The 20,495-nt window shown below is 39.3% G+C and overlaps 1 protein-coding gene across 11 annotated transcripts in view; it reads right to left on the bottom strand.

Annotated features, from left to right (window-relative positions):
* Positions 1–1,113: 1,113 nt before the first annotated feature.
* The window catches only part of LOC143984065 (uncharacterized), a 96,069-nt gene continuing 76,687 nt past the window's right edge, over positions 1,114–20,495 (bottom strand). For all 11 annotated transcript variants that reach the window (XM_077484366.1, XM_077484369.1, XM_077484365.1 and 8 more), the window contains 3 exons: positions 10,621–10,686; positions 7,048–7,224; positions 1,114–1,395 (listed from right to left, as the gene is read on the bottom strand). In XM_077484366.1, coding sequence (XP_077340492.1) covers positions 7,063–7,224; positions 10,621–10,686 — 228 coding nt within the window. In that variant the 3' untranslated portion in view covers positions 1,114–1,395; positions 7,048–7,062. The remainder of the gene's footprint in view (positions 1,396–7,047; positions 7,225–10,620; positions 10,687–20,495) is intronic.

Below are 20,495 nucleotides of genomic sequence, written 5' to 3'. Positions count from 1 at the left end.
TGCCATCAGTGCAGCCTCATCAGCGCACATCAGTGAAGGGAAAAAATTTGCACATTTTTTTTTAGCAAACTATGAAAAAAAAAGTTTCAAGATTTATTTATTTTTTAGTTTATTGAGCAAAAAAAAAAACTGTGGTGATTAAATACCATCTAAATAAAGCTCTATTAGTGTGAAAATAGAAAGCTGAAAATTGACCTGGGCAGGAGGGGGATAAAAGTAAGGCAAGTGGTTAAAGCTGATGAAGGCTAACATCTCCTGACCGTATGATGTAAAAGGACATCACAATTTTAACTCTTTATATTATTGTTAATTTTATTTCAATTATATTACTGAAAATAAATTTGTAGGGGGTAGTCAAATACACCCATAGGTACAATACATTACTCACTGTTTATTTAAAACTTTCTACAAGTTATTGACCATGCTATGAGCTTTAGAAATTATTCTTTTTCACATAGGTTCTCAGAGACCTTAAAATTATTTTTAAAGGCTTCTCAGGGGTAGTACCTGCTCTAAGGTCTGCTGTATGACCACAGTATGTCTTCATAAAAAGCATAAACATACATATAATTTGATGTTAATCAAGATGGTTTTCCATTTTGTAACACAGCAAAGTTGGATTTCTTTTGAAATGCATTTTGTGTGGAAAACATTATAACAGAATCTGTGCTTTAAAGTATAACTAAAGGCAACATTTTTGCACTTCCAAGTGCACTTAAAGTACAAAGTGGATTTGCCTTTCGTAAATAACCCCCAATGTATCTGTAGTATTAAATGCCTCCTGCAGCCAACTCACTTATGCAGTAATAAGATAACTAATGATTATGTAAATTTTTTTATTTTCTATTTTGCAACTCTCAAAGCTCAAACTTCATCTGATATTAGCCGACAATGCCAAATGTTACAAAACTCCGACTCCACTGTTTTATTTTCCATCACTAATACCATTGAAAAGGCGATAAGGACAATTAAGCTGTCAGGGTGTTGAAAGTCAATGACCTGCCAACCTGCAAATTATCAGATGACTTGGAAATAGACAACTAGAAGCACTGTGTGTGCAATTTTACGTCCCTTGTGCCTATATATCAATCAATCAGACCAGATCAAATAGAATTATTTAACATGATAATGTTTATTGTTGGGATTACATCTATTATAATATATACTGCAGCTGCAGTAGGTCATGCATATGACAGAAAAATCAAGAAAAAGCAAAAAGAATAGCTAAAAAATGTATGATATGAAGCATCTTCTGCATGCAAGTTCTTCAGAAATGTGTTGTGCCTTTAGCATGCAAGCCTTTAGCATGTAGCTTTTGAATACGTCTTGCAATTTCTTCGCTTGCATAAATGTTGGCTCAATATTGAGCATTGTTGTCAAACAATTGGAGTCTCTCTAAAAGAAAAACATGGTTATTGGTGTTACGAAGAAGGAAATTAGTCTTATGCACACAGGCTTCAGCTTGAATGTGAGCAGTGCATACAGCAAGAGTTACAGTATTACAGTGACTACTCCTCCTTTCCATGCGCCACCATAGGAAGCCACTTCTTATGGGGGTGCACTTGCAGGCTCGCTCTGATCGTGACTGCAAGGAGAGCACTGGATCAAATGAAGACTCAGGTAAGTATTTAGGAAGATGGGGGGGGGGGGGGGGGGGGTGATACAAATGTCTGGACATTTTTTACCTTAATGCAGGGAATGCATTAAGGTAATAAAATGTCACGCCTTTACAACCACTTTAGAAAAAAAAACACATAAACCCTCATTGATGGGTGAGACTTTAAAAGTGACAAGGAACAATAATTTGTGTCAAAAATAGAAAATATATTACAATAAACATATATTAAATCAAAAACTTATGTCATCAAAGACAAAAGAGTACATAAATATGGCTACATTGAATTGAATTTGCAAAGTGCATACAGACAACAAATAGGCTTATGGATGAACCCAACATTTCCAGCTTGATGCACTTCTTCAGTATTTTTTAACATGCAGAGCCCAGTGTCTATTAAAAAGATACATATGTACATATCATTAGATAAATATTCAATACAGTATATCTACTTATATTTAAATTATTGTTCTTGGTCACTTTTAAAGTCCGGCCCATCAATGGGGGTTTATGTGTTTTTTCTAAAATTATGGCATGTGGTGACCTCCAACAAATGACTCCACGGGTCTTGGAATCCTTTTTTTCTTTTTACAACCACTTTAAAGCCTAAGTTTTGTCAAAAACAATTATTTAAAAAATCAACACAAGGGATGCTACTTACATTCAATGTGAAAGGTCCTTTGTGCTCCTAGGTGCTGAAAACGGACGTCCTCTGATCTCCTCCTAGCCTTGCATTCATAATCTTAAGGTGCTGTGGGGGTTTAACATGAGCCAAGGGATCTGTAATAGGCACTCGTCAAGAGTGCCAACTATGTCCACACTTTCTGCCCCCTCCTTCATTTAGAGAAGCTGCGCAAATAGCTTCCATCAATGAAATGCGGCCTATGAATGGAGGAGGTGGACCTTTCATTCACCTACCCATCCTTCATTCATATATTTATTTAATTCTTGGAAGCTATAGTAGAGCTTCTGTGAATGGAGAAGTGCCAACTTTACAAGTGCCTATGACAGGTCCCTTGGCTTGTACCCCTGCAGCACTGAATTACGGCTGTGAGGGGTAGTTGAGAGTAAGAGGACTTCAGATTTCAATTTAAACAGCAGCCAACAGCACAAGTGACGCTTCTCATTGAATGTAAGTACTGACCCTTGTGATGGTTAAAAAATAATTTTGAATAAACTTAAACGTTAACAAAGTTGACAGCAAACCTCAAGCAACAATCATAAAGCCTTTATGGAAAACGTACATTTCTGTTTAGGGTAGTTAAAGGTGATCTGCAGCCATGACCCAAATTTATTCCAAAACCTCCCTCACCCCTAATATTACTTTTTTTATTCCACCTTGCTCCTCTAGAAAGAAACATCTTTTTTACACCTTGTGACATTATCACCAGGATTGCAAAATTCGTGCACTTGCAGTTGCTGGGGGAAGATTTTGGGAGGTATGCGAATGAGTGGAGAGGGTGGGTTTTTGTCTAATTAGTATGATGTATGTTTTAGCTTGGTTGTTTTAGCCTGGTGGATGTGATAGGACTATTGTGAGGTTATGAGGTTTGGCAGAATATGGGATAATTGTTGCTGTGTGGCTGGGGGTTGGATGTATGAATGTGGGATGCATACATTGGATGGGGTTGGGTGGCTTGAAGTTGATGGATAGCAGGATGATTTAAAGGTTAGGACATTTCTGGGACTGGTGGATTTGATATGATTGAGTTGTGTGGGATATGGAAGGTTTTAGTGGTATATGGGGATAGTCGAATGAGAATGTGACATGGGTGGATGAGAACTGGAGGTCAAGATATTTAGGGAGAAATACAGACAGCTCTTCTTTGAGCATTATCTAAAGCAATTTTACCTTTATCTCTACCTTTCAGATGGAAACCCATTTCTTAAGCTGATCCTAAACCACGGATAGACTCATAAATTAGGATCACATCTGGACCAATACAGTGATCTCTATATAGGGGACTTGTCTTTCGTAAGATCTGTGTGTTTTAGGGTCTTTTTTACCTTTTAATCCCTGTAGAGTTTTTATAATTATCCAGTGTTTTCCACCATTACCTTGTCTTTTATTGGTAAGAGTAACCACCAGAGATAGGGTGTTATTTACTAAAACTGGACCATGATAAATTTGGTGCACCTCTGCAAAGAAACCAATCAGCTTCCAGGTTTGCCAGAGCTTAATTCAACAACGTGAAGTTAGAAGAGCACTCCAATTTTAGTAAATCTCCACGGTGGTTTAAGCTGCTACAACACTAGGTTGATCACCCCATTCATCTAATCCCAGTATGTAGGTTTTAATAGAAAAAACATATTTTGGCTAATGGTGTTACATCTTTGCGGTAATAGTGCCTTGTTCTCTTTTACCTTAGCTACTCCTGTGGCGTGCCAAGGCACTCGCCCCAGGGTAGTTTTGATGGTAGAGAGGTTTCTCCCCTGATCTGGGTTTGTAGCAGATTGCAACTTGAACTAAGTAAGTAAGATAGGGAACATTGCTATTGTAATATGTACTGTGATACCTGTATATGTTTGCAATATACATGTACTATTTGTGTATAGTTTTTCCTACTTCTTATTACTGTTTAGATCCCACATCCCTTGAAGTCTTTTTGAAGAAGATTTATCCATCAGCACCTTAACCACTTCAATACCAGCCACTTTACCCACTTCCTGCCCAGGCCAATTTTCAGCTTCCAGAATTGTCGCATTTTGAATGAAAATTGCGTGGTCCTGCAACACTGTACTTATAAGAAGTGGTCTCTGCTGCTCTCCGGAGCCCTCTGCCGATTGCCAAAGCCGCCGGCCGCGGCTAAGGCGATCGTGTCCTTCTCCCTGTTAGGTATGGAGATGAGTGAAGGGAAGATGGCCCCCACCTGTCTCCATGCCTTTGCAGGGTGGAACCGATGTCAAAACCACTGGGTTTTAAATTTTTTGCTAAAATTTTTTTTAAAAGACAGACAATTTTGAAAGAATAAATAAATAGGTTTTTCTTAGTTTCTGTTATAACATTTTGTAAATAAGCTATTTTTCTCCTTCACTGATGTGCGCTGATGAGGCTGCACTGATGGGCACTGATAGGCTGCACCACTGATGGGCACTGATGAGGTGGCACTGATAGGCACTGATGACACAGCACCAATTAGGATGCACATATATGCAGCACTGATGGGCACTGATATGCACTGATATGCAACACTGATGACCACAGATATATGGCACTGCTCGGCAGTGATAGGGGACACTTATGGGCACTGATAGGCATCACTGATTGGCAGCACTAATGGGTATTGAATGGCAGCAACTGGCTGGCATCACTGATGGGCACTGATTGTCAATACAAAAAGGAAACATCACTCAAAATGCCTCATCCATAAATGTGTGAAGAAATAAAGAAAAAGAATTCCAAAAAAGAAGTGTGTCCTGCTCTCTCCCAGGGGATTTTCCTTACATTGCCGTATCTTTATCTATCTTGGATAATAACAGCCCAGATCTGGATTCATTACTTTTGATATATAGCCAAATTTCTTATTCTATGGCTACCTCTGACCGAGGGATTCCTATATTTTCTTATATGAACAATCTATGGTTATATCAGGTCTTCTACGAGTATTCACTTTGATACGGCATCCCCTGTTTGAAAGTATCATACCTAGACATTTGTAATCATTGATTCACAAGTGGTTCCTGGGTGTTGTTTGCCTGGTGATTCGCTCTGACCTCATTGCGCCACCTTGCTTTTTCCCTTTGTTGGAAATAACTTTTTTGATCGCTGATTGCTAAATATGTTATTCCTTTTGATAGATAGTGAGACCCCTTTCTCTTCTATGCAACTACTGAACCCCAAATGTGTCCTGAAGAAGTGTACAATGAAACACGTAGACACATTAGGGCTCATATCATATATAGATTGTTTTTTGTATATATGATTTTTATCAATGTTTCTTTCATGACCCTGTTGTTTGTATTTTATTTATATATATATATATATATATATATATATATATATATATATATATATATATATATATATATATATATATATATATATTAATTAATAAATGCTAATATTTTTGTATATTTGTACTGTTTGTTGTGCCTTTAAAGTCCGGGCACTGATTGTCATCACTGCTGAGCACTGACTGGTATCAATGCTGGGTACTGCTTGGCATCACTGCTGGGCACTGACTGGCATCAATGCTGGGCACTGAATGACATTAATACTGGGCACAGATTGGCATCAATGCTGGGCACTAACTGCCATCAATGCTGGGCACAGATTTGCATCACTGTTGGGCACTGTTGGGGCTTCGCTCATTAACAGGGCACTGATTATCTGTGCAGATCTCCCCTGTGAGCAAATGACGCTGATAGGCACCTCTTACGCTCAGCTGAATGTGAGGAGAGGAATGTTGATGACCGGCTTTTCCTTGTTTACATGTGATCAGCTGTGATTGGACACAGCTGATCACATGGGTAATGATGCCCCTTCATTGGCCCTTTACCAAGATCTATGATGCGTTGTGTCCTAGGGACAGAGTGCACCACTGATCGCCGGTGAGAGTGGGATGACTTCATATGACGTGGTCCCAGAACAAGAAAGCCATCTCCCGTCCCTCAATAGACAATACGGTGGGCGGGAGGTGGTTAAAATTTACTATAAGCTCCATGAGCAGGACCCTCCTCTTCCTTCTGTATTGTGTTGTAATTGTACTGTCTCCCTTTTTATTTTAAAGTGTAGCGCAAACAGTTGGCGCTATATAAATCCTGTATAATAATAATGATCCTTCTATGTTTGAGATATCCCTATATGAATATCTCACCTTCTAATCTGGTTTGGAAATGCTAATGGACAAAGGGGACTGAACACAAGACTTCAAGTGGCAGCTAATGGAGAGTTTAAAAAATAGGAATGAGGAATGTACTTAACCCATTATACTTTTCAAATGGTCAACCTATAAATTTAACAATTTGAACTTTGGGCATTATAAGTAAAAATAGTGTTCTGTCTTAAATGTCACTAAGTGCAAAAGACATATGTCCTGAACGTCCTGAGACCCAGTCTGTAAGGAGAATATGGGGACTTGCCTACTTGGCAAGGACCCACAGGAAGTTTAACTCTCAAAGAAGACACAGAAGAAGAATCTATTGTAGATTCAACCAAGCTTAGTACACTACAGAGGATGTTATTCTAGTCTCTTGAAGCATAAAAAGGAAACTAAATTCTAGCATGGAGTGGCTGGGAGTGACAAGGGACTACATCAATTGGAACCAAACTGGAGGAGCAAATATGGGAACATACAAAATACAAAAAACATCAAACAGCAAAAATGATGGTGCAGCAGAACAGATATTATTATGTGTTCTTCACAGTAATCATAAACAAATTAAACAGAAATGAAAAAAATTGTAAAGATGTTACATTATAAAGAAATTACCTGTCGGTTAGACCTTTATTTTCCATAAGGACCTGCGGGCAACTGGACTGTATTTTGTAGCTTTATGAAACCACGGTTAAATTTGTTCACCGGTAAGACCCCTGGGTCTCGGCGTTGACCAAGACCTGGATATTGACCTTTGGTAACTTTCTGAAACTTAATACATTTTAGATAGTCCTGCAAAATGATAATTAGAGATTTTAAATGTCAAGACCCAAAAATGTATGTTGTATAGCAGCCTGTACAGGCGTACTGTCCGTCAAACTGTTGGGGGACAAGACTGTGGCCAGTAAAGATGTCCTAGATCCAGTGGTCACTAGACACAAGGACACCTCATCATCAAGAGAGAGACTCATCATCCGATACACTTCTCCGAAGCCAGGACACACACCTCCAACATAGATAGACACCATTTTGACTATTCCGCCCATGGATTGGCAATCATCTTCTGAGGGTCTGGTCCACAGCCATTTCAAAACAGAAAATATATATATACATTGGGACTTTTTATATACCCCCAAAAGTAATAGCAAATATATTTTTAAAAACAATTCTATTTTATTCAGATATCAAAAGAACAACAATCACGTAAAGGCATTATTATTTTTTAAAACACTATTAGTCACATGTCATATGTGTGTATTTAATTACAATTATTAAGAGAACCGTCCTAGAAATTTCCACTGAAGGTATCCCAAATGTGTAACAGGTGAGGTCGATGCATTTCGCGGGAATACTGCTTCTTTAGAATCTCTGTAGCCTTTCTTATATTTCGCATATGACATAAAGCAACGTTAAAACTATAATTAGACAAAATATTGTAATTCGTGTTATATAAACAACAAAATTCCATATAATCATAGTCAAGAAGAAATTAACTTGAGGAGCAGTGAGCCAAGTGTATGATAAAGCAGGAAAAGTACCTTGAAACATATATGCGTGTCACATAACACGTAGTAGGAGGCAGTGCTGTTTTCTCAGGTGTATGACTTTCCACCAGGGGCCACAGAGAAAACAGCACTGCCTCCTACTACGTGTTATGTGACACGCATATATGTACTTATGTAATATACTTTTCATGCTTTATCATACACTTGGCTCATTGCTACTCTATTTCATTGAACCTATATCTTCTTGACTATGATTATATGGAATTTTGTTGTTTATATATCACTAATTACAATATTTTGTCTAATTATAGCTTTAACGTTGCTTTATGTCATATGCGAAATATAAGAAAGGCTAAAGACATCCTGAGAAAATGATATTCCTGTGAAACCTGTCAATCTTACCTGTCACACATCTGGGATACCTTCAGTGGAAATTTCTAGGAAGGTTCTCTTAATAATTGTGATTAAACACACTCATGTGATATGTGACTAACAGTGTTTTAAAAAATAATGCTTTTACGCATATGTTGTCGTTTTGATATTTGAATAAAATATAATTGTTTTTAAAAAATATATTTGTAATTACTTTTGAGGGTTTATATATAAAGTCCTACTGTATATATATTTTCTGTATTGAATTTAAAATAGGGAAGATACCTCCTCTTAAGTAGAAGTCAAACCAATAAGAAGTCGCCACTTCATTTGTTTATATATTTACACTATCTGGTATACTTGAACGCTAATTATAAGACATGTATGTTTATACTAACATACATATCCTTTTGGTGATTTTTGTTTGCTTAAATTAATGGGGCCAATTGCAATAGTCTTAACTGTAATATTTCTCCCATGATAACATAACTACGAGAGTTAGATCATTTTTTTAATTAAATTTTATTATTTTTTTTATTTTCTTTTGGCCATGATGGTGCACGCTTTTACATATTTCAAAGCTTACTCTTTCTCCAGGAGAATAGCAATGGGAATCCTTAAAACGCAGAATATTGTCTGCCAAGTAGATAAAAAACGGTTATGTTGTCTGCAAGGGGAAATTCATTTTTAAATTTGATATATATATATATATATATATATATATATATATATATATATATATATATATATATATATATATATATATATATATATATATATATATATATATATATACCAAGGCTTATTGCAAATTCATAGTGCCATGTCAAATCTCAATTTCACTGTTATATGGTGTTTGTGAGCAACTTTTGTAAAATAAATATTTACAGTTCATATTTACACCCAGTTTTGTTGTGTTATTCAAATAATTTCTGAATAGACAAAATAACTTGGCAATAACTAGGTCAGCTTTGTCATTTTTATAAATATTTTTTTTTATTGGAGGCACTGTTGTTAATCGGTTGATTTAAATGGTCGATTTAGCTGACTAAATTAATCGTTCAGACATTCCCTGACATGCCCCAACATTGGTGTCACAGGGAAGAATAGTTTACCATCATTGGTGTCAGAGGGATTAGGAATGCCCCCTTGGCAATGATCAGAGGTTACTTATTTATGAGCACAGACCATGTATTGGCCCTATTGGACAGGAGATCCCCTTGCCTGACAGTGCCTAACAAATATTGCTACCACTCTGAATTCAGAGGCTTCCTGCAGGGATGAGACAAACTATTTAACCCTGTCAGGTGTCCTTACAATGATCAGCTTTTATTTATGTAAAACCTTTATCCCAAAAGAAAATAAATGTTTTCTTTTCTGTTGTGTAGACATGAACAATTTGTTTCGTTCCAATCTAGTTCCAAATTAGTTTTTTAACAAATTTCAACAAATTAGGAAATATCTGAAATAATGAAAACCCATTTAACTAATTTTTCCAAATATTTGTAAATTCGAATATTCAAAAATTCATAAATTTGAAGATTCGTAAATTCTTAAATTCAAAATTTGAAAATCCGAAAACCTGAAAATTTGAAAATCTGAAATAATAACTAACTAATAATAAGTTAACTATTACTAACTATTAAATTGTAGATATTAGAGTTTCCTTTCGAATTTGGCTGTTAGTGAACGCAACAAATACAAATTTATTCAAAGTCACCAATTATCCGAAATAATGCATGTTGCATCTAAATAAATGTAACGCAACAAAGTAATAATAATAAATAACAGTAATAATAATAAAAATATTTTATTATTTACTATAAATTTTTTCCTTTCCTTTTGTTTAGATACGGCATTCGTTATTTTGGATAATTCGTAGCTTCAAATAAATTTGTATTTGTTATGTTCACTAACAGCCAAATTTGAAAGGAAATTCCAATACCTATAATTTAATATTTAGTTAGTTAGTTATTATTAGTTAGTTCATTATTCTTTTGAATTTTCAGATTTTCTTTCTTATTTTTGGACTTTCGAATTTAAAAATTTACAAATTTACGAATTTACGATTTTTCAAATTTACGAATTGCGATCATAACGAATGGCCTGAAAAACAGAACAAAAAAAACAAACAAATGTGTCTACTGTTGTCCAAAGCTGCCCTCCTTGCTCATTCATCCAGAGTGGAGACACTCTAATACAGGAGGTGTGTTACTGGTTAGATCACCAGGTGAAAACAGAGGGTAAAAAAACCTAAGAAAAAAAAATAAATGCAACAACATATAATGAATGGTAGGCAACAATATATTACTTTTGGGTCCAGGAGTCCATTGTTCTCAGGTGCGTTTTTCTGGATCTGAATACAATCTAGATAGTCCTGCAAAATGAAAATCAGAGTTTTTAAATGTCAAGTTCTCAAAATGCATGTTGTGTAGCAGTCCATATTTACATAAGACAGGTGTACTGTCGGTCAGATTGTTGCGGGGCCGGGCCGTGACCAGTAGACATAAAGAGGAGTAAGCCTTAGCAGGGACAGGCATATAACTAGAACATTTGGTCGTTCTATTTTAAGACTCCTTTCATACTGGAACTCTTTTCAAGAATTTTTGCGTTAAAAATAGCGCTTGTAAACCGCATGAAAACTGCCTCTCAAGCCACCCCAGCGGTGTGCTTGAAAGTCCTGCAAGCTGCAGCTTTGAAATGAATAGGCAGCGCTGCCGAAGTGCCTGCATAGCGCTCCGGCAGCGCCGCAAAACGGGCGCTAATAACCCTTTCCTTGGCTGCCAGTGGGGGGGGGTTAAAAGCGCCCCACTAGCGTCTGAAAACCGAAGCTAAAACTAGCAGTTGCTTTACCGCTAACGGACCCGCTGCCCCTGTGTGGAAGGGATCTTAAGGAGACAGGAGTGGGAAAAACTTAGGAGGGATTAAAGGAGAAAGAAAAATTCAGGTAAGTACAGTGGAAACTTGGATTACGAGCATAATCCGTTCCAGGAGAATGCTTGTAATCCAAGCAGAGAATCTTGGAAATACTCGGGGACAGCTTGGCTGAACTCGGATACCCTCGGAAAGGCTCGGAAACACTCGAGAATGGAGTATTTCCGCGTGTCTCCGAGTATTTCCAGTGATTTCCAGTGATTCCGTGTATTTACGAACGGCTTCGAACCATTCCGAGTGCCCCCGCACCTCTGGCCAAATGTTGTACTGCACAACCCATTAGTTTGAATTCTGCTCGTTTTGCAAGACAACACTCGCAAACAGAGTCAGGATTTAAAAAAAAAAACAGTTGCTCGTCTTTCAAAACGCTCGTTAACCACGTTACTCGTTAACCAAGGTTCCACTGTATCTCCAGTGTGCTGATCATTATTAGTCCAAAGGGCTGGCAGGAGTTGTAACAAAGACACAGGGGTTGATTTACTATAGGCAAATGAGCTATTCACTTTGCAAGGACAGTTGCACTCCACAATAGACATGTGCAGAGTAAAATATTTCGTTTCGGAATTTCGTTTTCGTCTGAAAACTTAATTTATTTAGTTACTCCCGAAATTCGTTTTTATTTATTTTGTTTTTCGTTCAAAAATTGCATTCGTCCGAAAATCCACATGAATTACGGTCGAATCTGTCTTGGAAGGCTTATGGTGTCTGTCGAATGTATAAAGAAGATTCGACGGAGCTAACTATATAGCATACTTTAGAACCCTATTAAAGTCTATGGGACTCCAACGTTCAAAATCTAAAGTGCTAATTTTAAAGGCTAATTTGCAAGTTACTGTCCTAAAAAGTGTTTGGGGACCCGGGTCCTGCCCCAGGGGACATGTATCAATGCAAAAAAAAGTTTTAAAAACGGCCGTTTTTTCGGGAGCAGTGATTTTAATAATGATTAAAGTGAAACAATAAAAGTGTAATATTCCTTTAAATTTCGTAGGGGGGGGGTTGTCTATAGTATGCCTGTGAAGGGGCGCATGTTTCCCGTGCTTAGAATTGTCCCTGCACAAAGTGTCATTTATGCAGGAAAAAAAGTCCTTTAAAATCACTCGCAGCTATTATGAATTGTCGGCTCCCGTAATACAGAGAACACTCATTGAAAGTCATTGATAAAAAAATAAATAAATAAATAAATAAAAAAAAAAGCGTGGGGGTCCCCCAAATTCAATTACCAGGCCCTTCAGGTCTGGTATGGATATTAAGGAGAACCCTGCCTCAAATTTAAGAAAAAATTTGACGTGGGGTTCCCCCTAAATATCCATAATCAGACCCTTCAGGTCTGGTATGGATATTAAGGGGAACCCCGCGTCAAATTAAAAAAAAAATTGACATGGGGTTCCCCCTAAAAATCCATACCAGACCCTTTATCCGAGCATGCAACCTGGCAGGCCGCAGGAAAAGAGGGGGGGACGAGAGAGCGGCCCCCCCTCCATCCTGAACCGTACCAGGCCACATGCCCTCAACATTGGGAGGATGCTTTGGGGGTCCGGGACCCCTCAAAGCACCTTGTCCCCATGTTGATGAGGACAAGGGCCTCATCCCCACAACCCTGGCCGGTGGTTGTGGAGGTCTGCGGGCGGGGGGCTTATCAGAATCTGGAAGCCCCCTTTAACAAGGGGACCCCCAGATCCCGGCCCCCCCCCTGTTTGAAATGGTAAGGGGGTACAAAAGTACCCCTACCATTTCACAAAGAAAGTGTAAAAATTTTTTAAATAAAACAAACACACTTTTTAAAAATTCCTTTATTAAAAATAAAAAAAAGATTCCAGCGGCGGTAATCCACTCTTGCTATCCAGCGACGGACGGTCAGCTCTCCATCGATGTCTAATGTCATCCAGCGCAGCGCAGCATCCTTCTTCTGTCTCCTCCACGGAGACACTGGAGGCATTCCGGCGCTGACGTTTCTTATATACGGAGGGCGGGGCCACCCGTCACCTGACCCCGCCCCCCTCTGACGCAAGGGGAAACCCGGGGTTCCCCGTGACGTATGGGTGACCCCGCCCCCCTCTGATGTAACGGAAACCTGCCTGTGTTACATCAGAGGGGTGCGGGTCACCCCTACGTCACAGGGAACCCCGGGTTTCCCCTTGCGTCAGAGGGGGGCGGGGTCAGGTGACGGGTGGCCCCGCCCACCCTATATAAGAAACGTCAAGCCGCCGGAATGTCTGTAGTGTCTCCTCCACGGAGACAGAAGAAGGATGCTGCGCTGCGCTGGATGACATTAGACATCGATGGAGAGCTGACCGTCCGTCGCTGGATAGCAAGAGTGGATTACCGCCGCTGGAATCTTTTTTTTATTTTTAATAAAGGAATTTTTCAAAAGTGTGTTTGTTTTATTTAACCATTTTTTACACTTTCTTTGTGAAATGGTAGGGGTACTTTTGTACCCCCTTACCATTTCAAACAGGGGGGGGGCCGGGATCTGGGGGTCCCCTTGTTAAAGGGGGCTTCCAGATTCTGATAAGCCCCCCGCCCGCAGACCTCCACAACCACCGGCCAGGGTTGTGGGGATGAGGCCCTTGTCCTCATCAACATGGGGACAAGGTGCTTTGAGGGGTCACAGACCCCCAAAGCATCCTCCCAATGTTGAGGGCATGTGGCCTGGTACGGTTCAGGAGGGAGGGGGGGCCGCTCTCTCGTCCCCCCCTCTTTTCCTGCGGCCTGCCAGGTTGCGTGCTCGGATAAAGGGTCTGGTATGGATTTTTAGGGGGAACCCCATGTCAAATTTTTTTTAAATTTGATGCGGGGTTCCCCTTAATATCCATACCAGACCTGAAGGGTCTGGTTATGGATATTTAGGGGGAACCCCACGTCAAATTTTTTCTTAAATTTGAGGCAGGGTTCCCCTTAATATCCATACCAGACCTGAAGGGCCTGGAAATTGAATTTGGGGGACCCCCACGCTTTTTTTTTTATTTATTTATTTATTTTTTTATCAATGACTTTCAATGAGTGTTCTCTGTATTACGGGAGCCGACAATTCATTATAGCTGCGAGTGATTTTAAAGGACTTTTTTTCCTGCATAAATGACACTTTGTGCAGGGACTGTTCTAAGCACGGGAAAAATGCGCCCCTTCACAGGCATACTATAGACAACCCCCCCCTACGAAATTTAAAGGAATATTACACTTTTATTGTTTCACTTTAATCATTATTAAAATCACTGCTCCCGAAAAAACGGCTGTTTTTAAAACTTTTTTTTGCATTGATACATGTCCCCTGGGGCAGGACCCGGGTCCCCAAACACTTTTTAGGACAGTAACTTGCAGAATCTTTTCTCTCTGTCAAATCTTTTTTCTCTGTCGAATATTTGCTCTATATAATCTTGGACTAATAGAGGTAAGGTTAGGCACATTCGACCACAGGTTCTATAGACACAGATTGTTGTCAGAGTCATGTCGAATCTCCTATTCTATATCGAACTGTTGTAACAATGAAAACGAAAATAAAGCATTTATTTATGTCGGATCTTTGGTTTTTCGGATTTTGTGCTTTCGTTATCGTTTGTCAAAACGAAAACGAAAATAGCTGAAATTCGGACGAAAATGCATTCGGACGAAAACGAATGCACATGTCTACTCCACAAGGGAATTTACTCCTGAACTTAGTAAATGAGGTGAATCTGCTGAGTTCCAACGTCCAATCAAGGGCAAGCAAACATGCCGTTTTTTTTTTTTTTTTCCCTTGCATGTGATTACTGGTATCCTTTGCAATGTGAAACTTTAACACATTTGCTAAGGGGCATATTCCCTTCCCTATTTATAGCTCTGATCATTGTATAAATGTCAATGGTCCCAAAAAAGTGTCCAATCTGCCTGCCGTAATGTCGCAGTCCCACTAAAAATCGCAGATCGCCACCATTATTAGTAAAAAATAAATAAATAATAAAAATGCCATAAATCTATTCCATATTTTGTAGACGCTATAACATTTGCGCAAACCAATATACACAAATTGTTTTTAAAAAATTTTTACCAAAAATATATAGAAGAATACATATCGGCCTAAACTGATGAAGAATTATTTGTATTATTATTTTTCAGGGATATTTATTATAGCAAAAAGTAAAAAATATATATATTTTTTTAAATTGTCCCTTTTTTTGTTTATAGTGCAAAAAAAAAAAACGCAGAGATGATCAAATACCACCAAAAGAAATCTCTATTTTTGGAAAAAAAAGGACATCAATTTTGTTTGGGTTCAACGCCACACGACTGCGCAATTGTCAGTTAAAATGACGCAGTGCCGTATCGCAAAAAACACTTCCTGACCGCCTCATGCCGATATAAGTCGGCAAAAGGGCACATACAGGCAGAATCACATACCTGTACATTGCCCTTTAACAGGCGGCGAGGGCGCATGTGCCCGTGGGAACTTTTGCGCAAACCAATCAATAATCGCTTATTGCGCTTTTTTTTACCAAAAAATATGTAGAAGAATATGTGTCGGCCTAAATTGAGGAAAAAAATCGTTTTTTTATATATTTTTAGGGGATATTTATTATAGCAAAAAGTAAAAAATAATGTTTTTTTTTCAAAATTGTCGCTCTTTTTTTGTTCATATCGCAAAAAATAAAAACCGCAGAGGCGATCAAATACCACCAAAAGAAAGCTCTATTTGTGGGGAAAAAAAAGACATCAATTTTGTTTGGGAGCCACATCGCACGACCGCGCAATTGTCAGTTGCCGAATCAGTGCAGTGCCGAATCGCAAAAAGTGCTCTGGTCAGGAAGGGGGTAAATTCTTCCGGGGCTGAAGTGGTTAAGAGCTAAAAGACAATTGGGCAGTCATGCAACACTGTACCCATATTAGACATGTGGGATTAGTTTCGTACGGATCCAAAATTCATACGTATTTCCGTAAATTCATACTTTTGGGAGGATCGGAAATACGAATTGCTATGCTTCTGAATTTTGTACGAAATACGAAATTTAATTTACGAATTTTGGATCCAAATTCCGTTACAATGAAAATGTGACTGGTGTTTTGTTGACCAATCAGAGGTTTTCTTCTGCTGCTGAGTGAGGGTTGGGAAAATTACCTTTTTTAATATTGGAGTGGGAGACTGGTACTGGTAGTCGATGGGAGATTTAGAATCGGACAAAATAAGAATTTTTGTTAATTACAATTATTCGTTATGATGAAACCCAGGAAGTCAGAACCAATCAAAAATTCGGAAATACAAAAATCCAAAAATTCTAAAAAACTAAAATCCAAAAATCTTAATCTAACTATTAAAATGGAATTTCCTTTTAAATTTGTCTGTTAGTCAACGTAACAAATACAAACTTATCCAAAGTTACGAATTATCTGAAACAAATGCTGCATCTAAACAAATGGAACTGAACTAATTAATAATAAATAATAATAAAAGTTTTTATTATTATTATTATTGTTATTTATTATTATCAATTTGTTGTGTTCCATTGGCAGCATTCGTTATTTCAGATAATTCATAGCTTTGAATACATTTTTATTCTTTACGTTCACTAACAGCGAAATTTGAAAGGAAATTCCAATACCTATAATTTAATAGTTAGTAATATTTAAGTTATTATTACTTAGTTATTTCAGATTTTTTCATTTTTGGGTTTTCACATTTTTCAGATTTTCGTTCTTTTGAATTTTCATTATTATTTTCGGATTTTCACGTTTTTGGATTTAGAAATTTTCGCATTTACGTTCAGGAGCTTTCGAATTTACGAATTTTCCAATATTCCAGTTTATGAATTTGTTTAACGAGTTTTCACTATTTTTTGGATATTTCCGAATGAACGTATTTGTTGAAATTAGCTAACAAAATGAAAGCTGCCCTGATGGGCACTGATAGGTTGCATTGATGGGCACTGTTAAGTTGCATTGATGGGCACTGATGAGGCTGCATTGATGGGCACTGATGAGGCTTCACTAATAAGTAGACATGTGCAGAGTAAAATATTTCGTTTTGGAATTTCGTTTTCGTCCGAAAACTTAATTTATTTAGTTACTCCCGAAATTCGTTTTTATTTATTTCGTTTTTCGTTCAAAAATTGCATTCGTCCGAAAATCCACATGAATTACGGTCGAATCTGTCTTGGAAGGCTTATGGTGTCTGTCGAATGTATAAAGAAGATTCAACGGAGCTAACTATATAGCATATTTTAGAACCCTATTAAAGTCTATGGGACTCCAACGTTCAAAATCTAAAGTGCTAATTTTAAAGGCTAATTTGCAAGTTACTGTCCTAAAAAGTGTTTGGGGACCCGGGTCCTGCCCCAGGGGACATGTATCAATGCAAAAAAAAGTTTTAAAAACTGACGTTTTTTCGGGAGCAGTTATTTTAATAATGATTAAAGTGAAACAATAAAAGTGTAATATTCCTTTAAATTTCGTAGGGGGGGGGGGGGTTGTCTATAGTATGCCTGTGAAGGGGCTCATGTTTCTGGTGCTTAGAACTGTCCCTGCACAAAGTGTCATTTATGCAGGAAAAAAAGTCCTTTAAAATCACTCGCAGCTATTATGAATTGTCGGCTCCGTAATACAGAGAACACTCATTGAAAGTCATTGATAAAAAAATAAATAAATAAAAAGCTTGGGGGTCCCCCAAATTCAATTACCAGGCCCTTCAGGTCTGGTATGGATATTAAGGGGAACCCTGCCTCAAATTTAAGAAAACATTTGACGTGGGGTTCCCCCTAAATATCCATAACCAGACCCTTCAGGTCTGGTATGGATATTAAGGGGAACTCCGCGTCAAATTTAAAAAAAAATTGACGTGGGGTTCCCCCTAAAAATCCATACCAGACTCTTTATCCGAGCACGCAACCTGGCAGGCCGCAGGAAAAGAGGGGGGGACGAGAGAGCGGCCCCCCCTCCCTCCTGAACCGTACCAGGCCACATGCCCTCAACATTGGGAGGATGCTTTGGGGGTCTGTGACCCCTCAAAGCACCTTGTCCCCATGTTGATGAGGACAAGGGCCTCATCCCCACAACCCTGGCCGGTGGTTGTGGAGGTCTGCGGGCGGGGGGCTTATCAGAATCTGGAAGCCCCCTTTAACAAGGAAACCCCCAGATCCCGGCCCCCCCCCCCTGTTTGAAATGGTAAGGGGGTACAAAAGTACCCCTACCATTTCACAAAGAAAGTGTAAAAAATGGTTAAATAAAACAAACACACTTTTGAAAAATTCCTTTATTAAAAATAAAAAAATAAAAAAAAGATTCCAGCGGCGGTAATCCACTCTTGCTATCCAGCGACGGACGGTCATCTCTCCAGCGATGGCTCATCTCATCCAGCGCAGCGCAGCATCCTTCTTCTGTCTCCGTGGAGGAGACACTGCAGGCATTCCGGAGGCTGACGTTTCTTATATACGGAGGGCGGGCCACCCGTCACCTGACCCCGCCTCCCTCTGACGCAAGGGGAAACCCGGGGTTCCCCGTGACGTATGGGTGACCCCGCCCCCCTCTGATGTAACGGAAACCTGCCTGTGTTACATCAGAGGGTTGCGAGTCACCCATACGTCACAGGGAACCCCGGGTTTCCCCTTGCGTCAGAGGGGGGCGGGGTCAGGTGACGGGTGGCCCCGCCCTCCGTATATAAGAAACGTCAGCAGCCGGAATGCCTGCAGTGTCTCCTCCACGGAGACAGAAGAAGGATGTATTCGCTGCGCTGGATGAGATGAGCCATCGCTGAAGAGATGACCGTCCGTCGCTGGATAGCAAGAGTGGATTACCGCCGCTGGAATCTTTTTTTTATTTTTTTATTTTTAATAAAGGAATTTTTCAAAAGTGTGTTTGTTTTATATAACCATTTTTTACACTTTCTTTGTGAAATGGTAGGGGTACTTTTGTACCCCCTTACCATTTCAAACAGGGGGGGGGGCCGGGATCTGGGGGTCCCCTTGTTAAAGGGGGCTTCCAGATTCTGATAAGCCCCCCGCCCGCAGACCTCCACAACCACCGGCCAGGGTTGTGGGGATGAGGCCCTTGTCCTCATCAACATGGGGACAAGGTGCTTTGAGGGGTCACAGACCCCCAAAGCATCCTCCCAATGTTGAGGGCATGTGGCCTGGTACGGTTCAGGAGGGAGGGGGGCCGCTCTCTCGTCCCCCCCTCTTTTCCTGCAGCCTGCCAGGTTGCGTGCTCGGATAAAGGGTCTGGTATGGATTTTTAGGGGGAACCCCACGTCAATTTTTTTTTAAATTTGATGCGGGGTTCCCCTTAATATCCATCCCAGACCTGAAGGGTCTGGTTATGGATATTTAGGGGGAACCCCACGTCAAATTTTTTCTTAAATTTGAGGCAGGGTTCCCCTTAATATCCATACCAGACCTGAAGGGCCTGGTAATTGAATTTGGGGGACCCCCACGCTTTTTTTTTTATTTATTTCTTTTTTTTTTATCAATGACTTTCAATGAGTGTTCTCTGTATTACGGAGCCGACAATTCATAATAGCTGCGAGTGATTTTAAAGGACTTTTTTTCCTGCATAAATGACACTTTGTGCAGGGACAGTTCTAAGCACAGGAAACATGCGCCCCTTCACAGGCATACTATAGACAACCCCCCCCCCCCCTACGAAATTTAAAGGAATATTACACTTTTATTGTTTCACTTTAATCATTATTAAAATCACTGCTCCCGAAAAAACGGCCGTTTTTAAAACTTTTTTTTGCATTGATACATGTCCCCTGGGGCAGGACCCGGGTCCCCAAACACTTTTTAGGACAGTAACTTGCAGAATCTTTTCTCTCTGTCAAATCTTTTTTCTCTGTCGAATATTTTCTCTATATAATCTTGGACTAATAGAGGTAAGGTTAGGCACATTCGACCACAGGTTCTATAGACACAGATTGTTGTCAGAGTCATGTCGAATCTCCTATTCTATATCGAACTGTTGTAACAATGAAAACGAAAATAAAGCATTTATTTATGTCGGAAATTTCGTTTTTCGGATTTTGTGCTTTCGTTATCGTTTGTCAAAACGAAAACGAAAATAGCTGAAATTCGGACGAAAATGCATTCGGACGAAAACGAATGCACATGTCTACTAATAAGCACGGATTAGGCTGCACTGATGGGCACTGGTGAGACTGCACTGATGGGCACTGATGAGGCTGCACTGATGGGCACTGATGAGGCTGCACTGATGGGCACTGATGAGGCTGCATTGATGGACCGTAATGAGGTAGCACTGATGGGCTCTGAAAAACTGCACTGATGGGTACTG

The sequence above is a fragment of the Lithobates pipiens genome, unplaced genomic scaffold, assembly GCF_037356315.1.
Source record: "Lithobates pipiens isolate NorthernLeopardFrog02 unplaced genomic scaffold, aLitPip1_a1.2 Scaffold_16, whole genome shotgun sequence".
NCBI lineage: Eukaryota > Metazoa > Chordata > Amphibia > Anura > Ranidae > Lithobates > Lithobates pipiens.
This window is presented reverse-complemented; position numbering and strand designations above follow the sequence as displayed.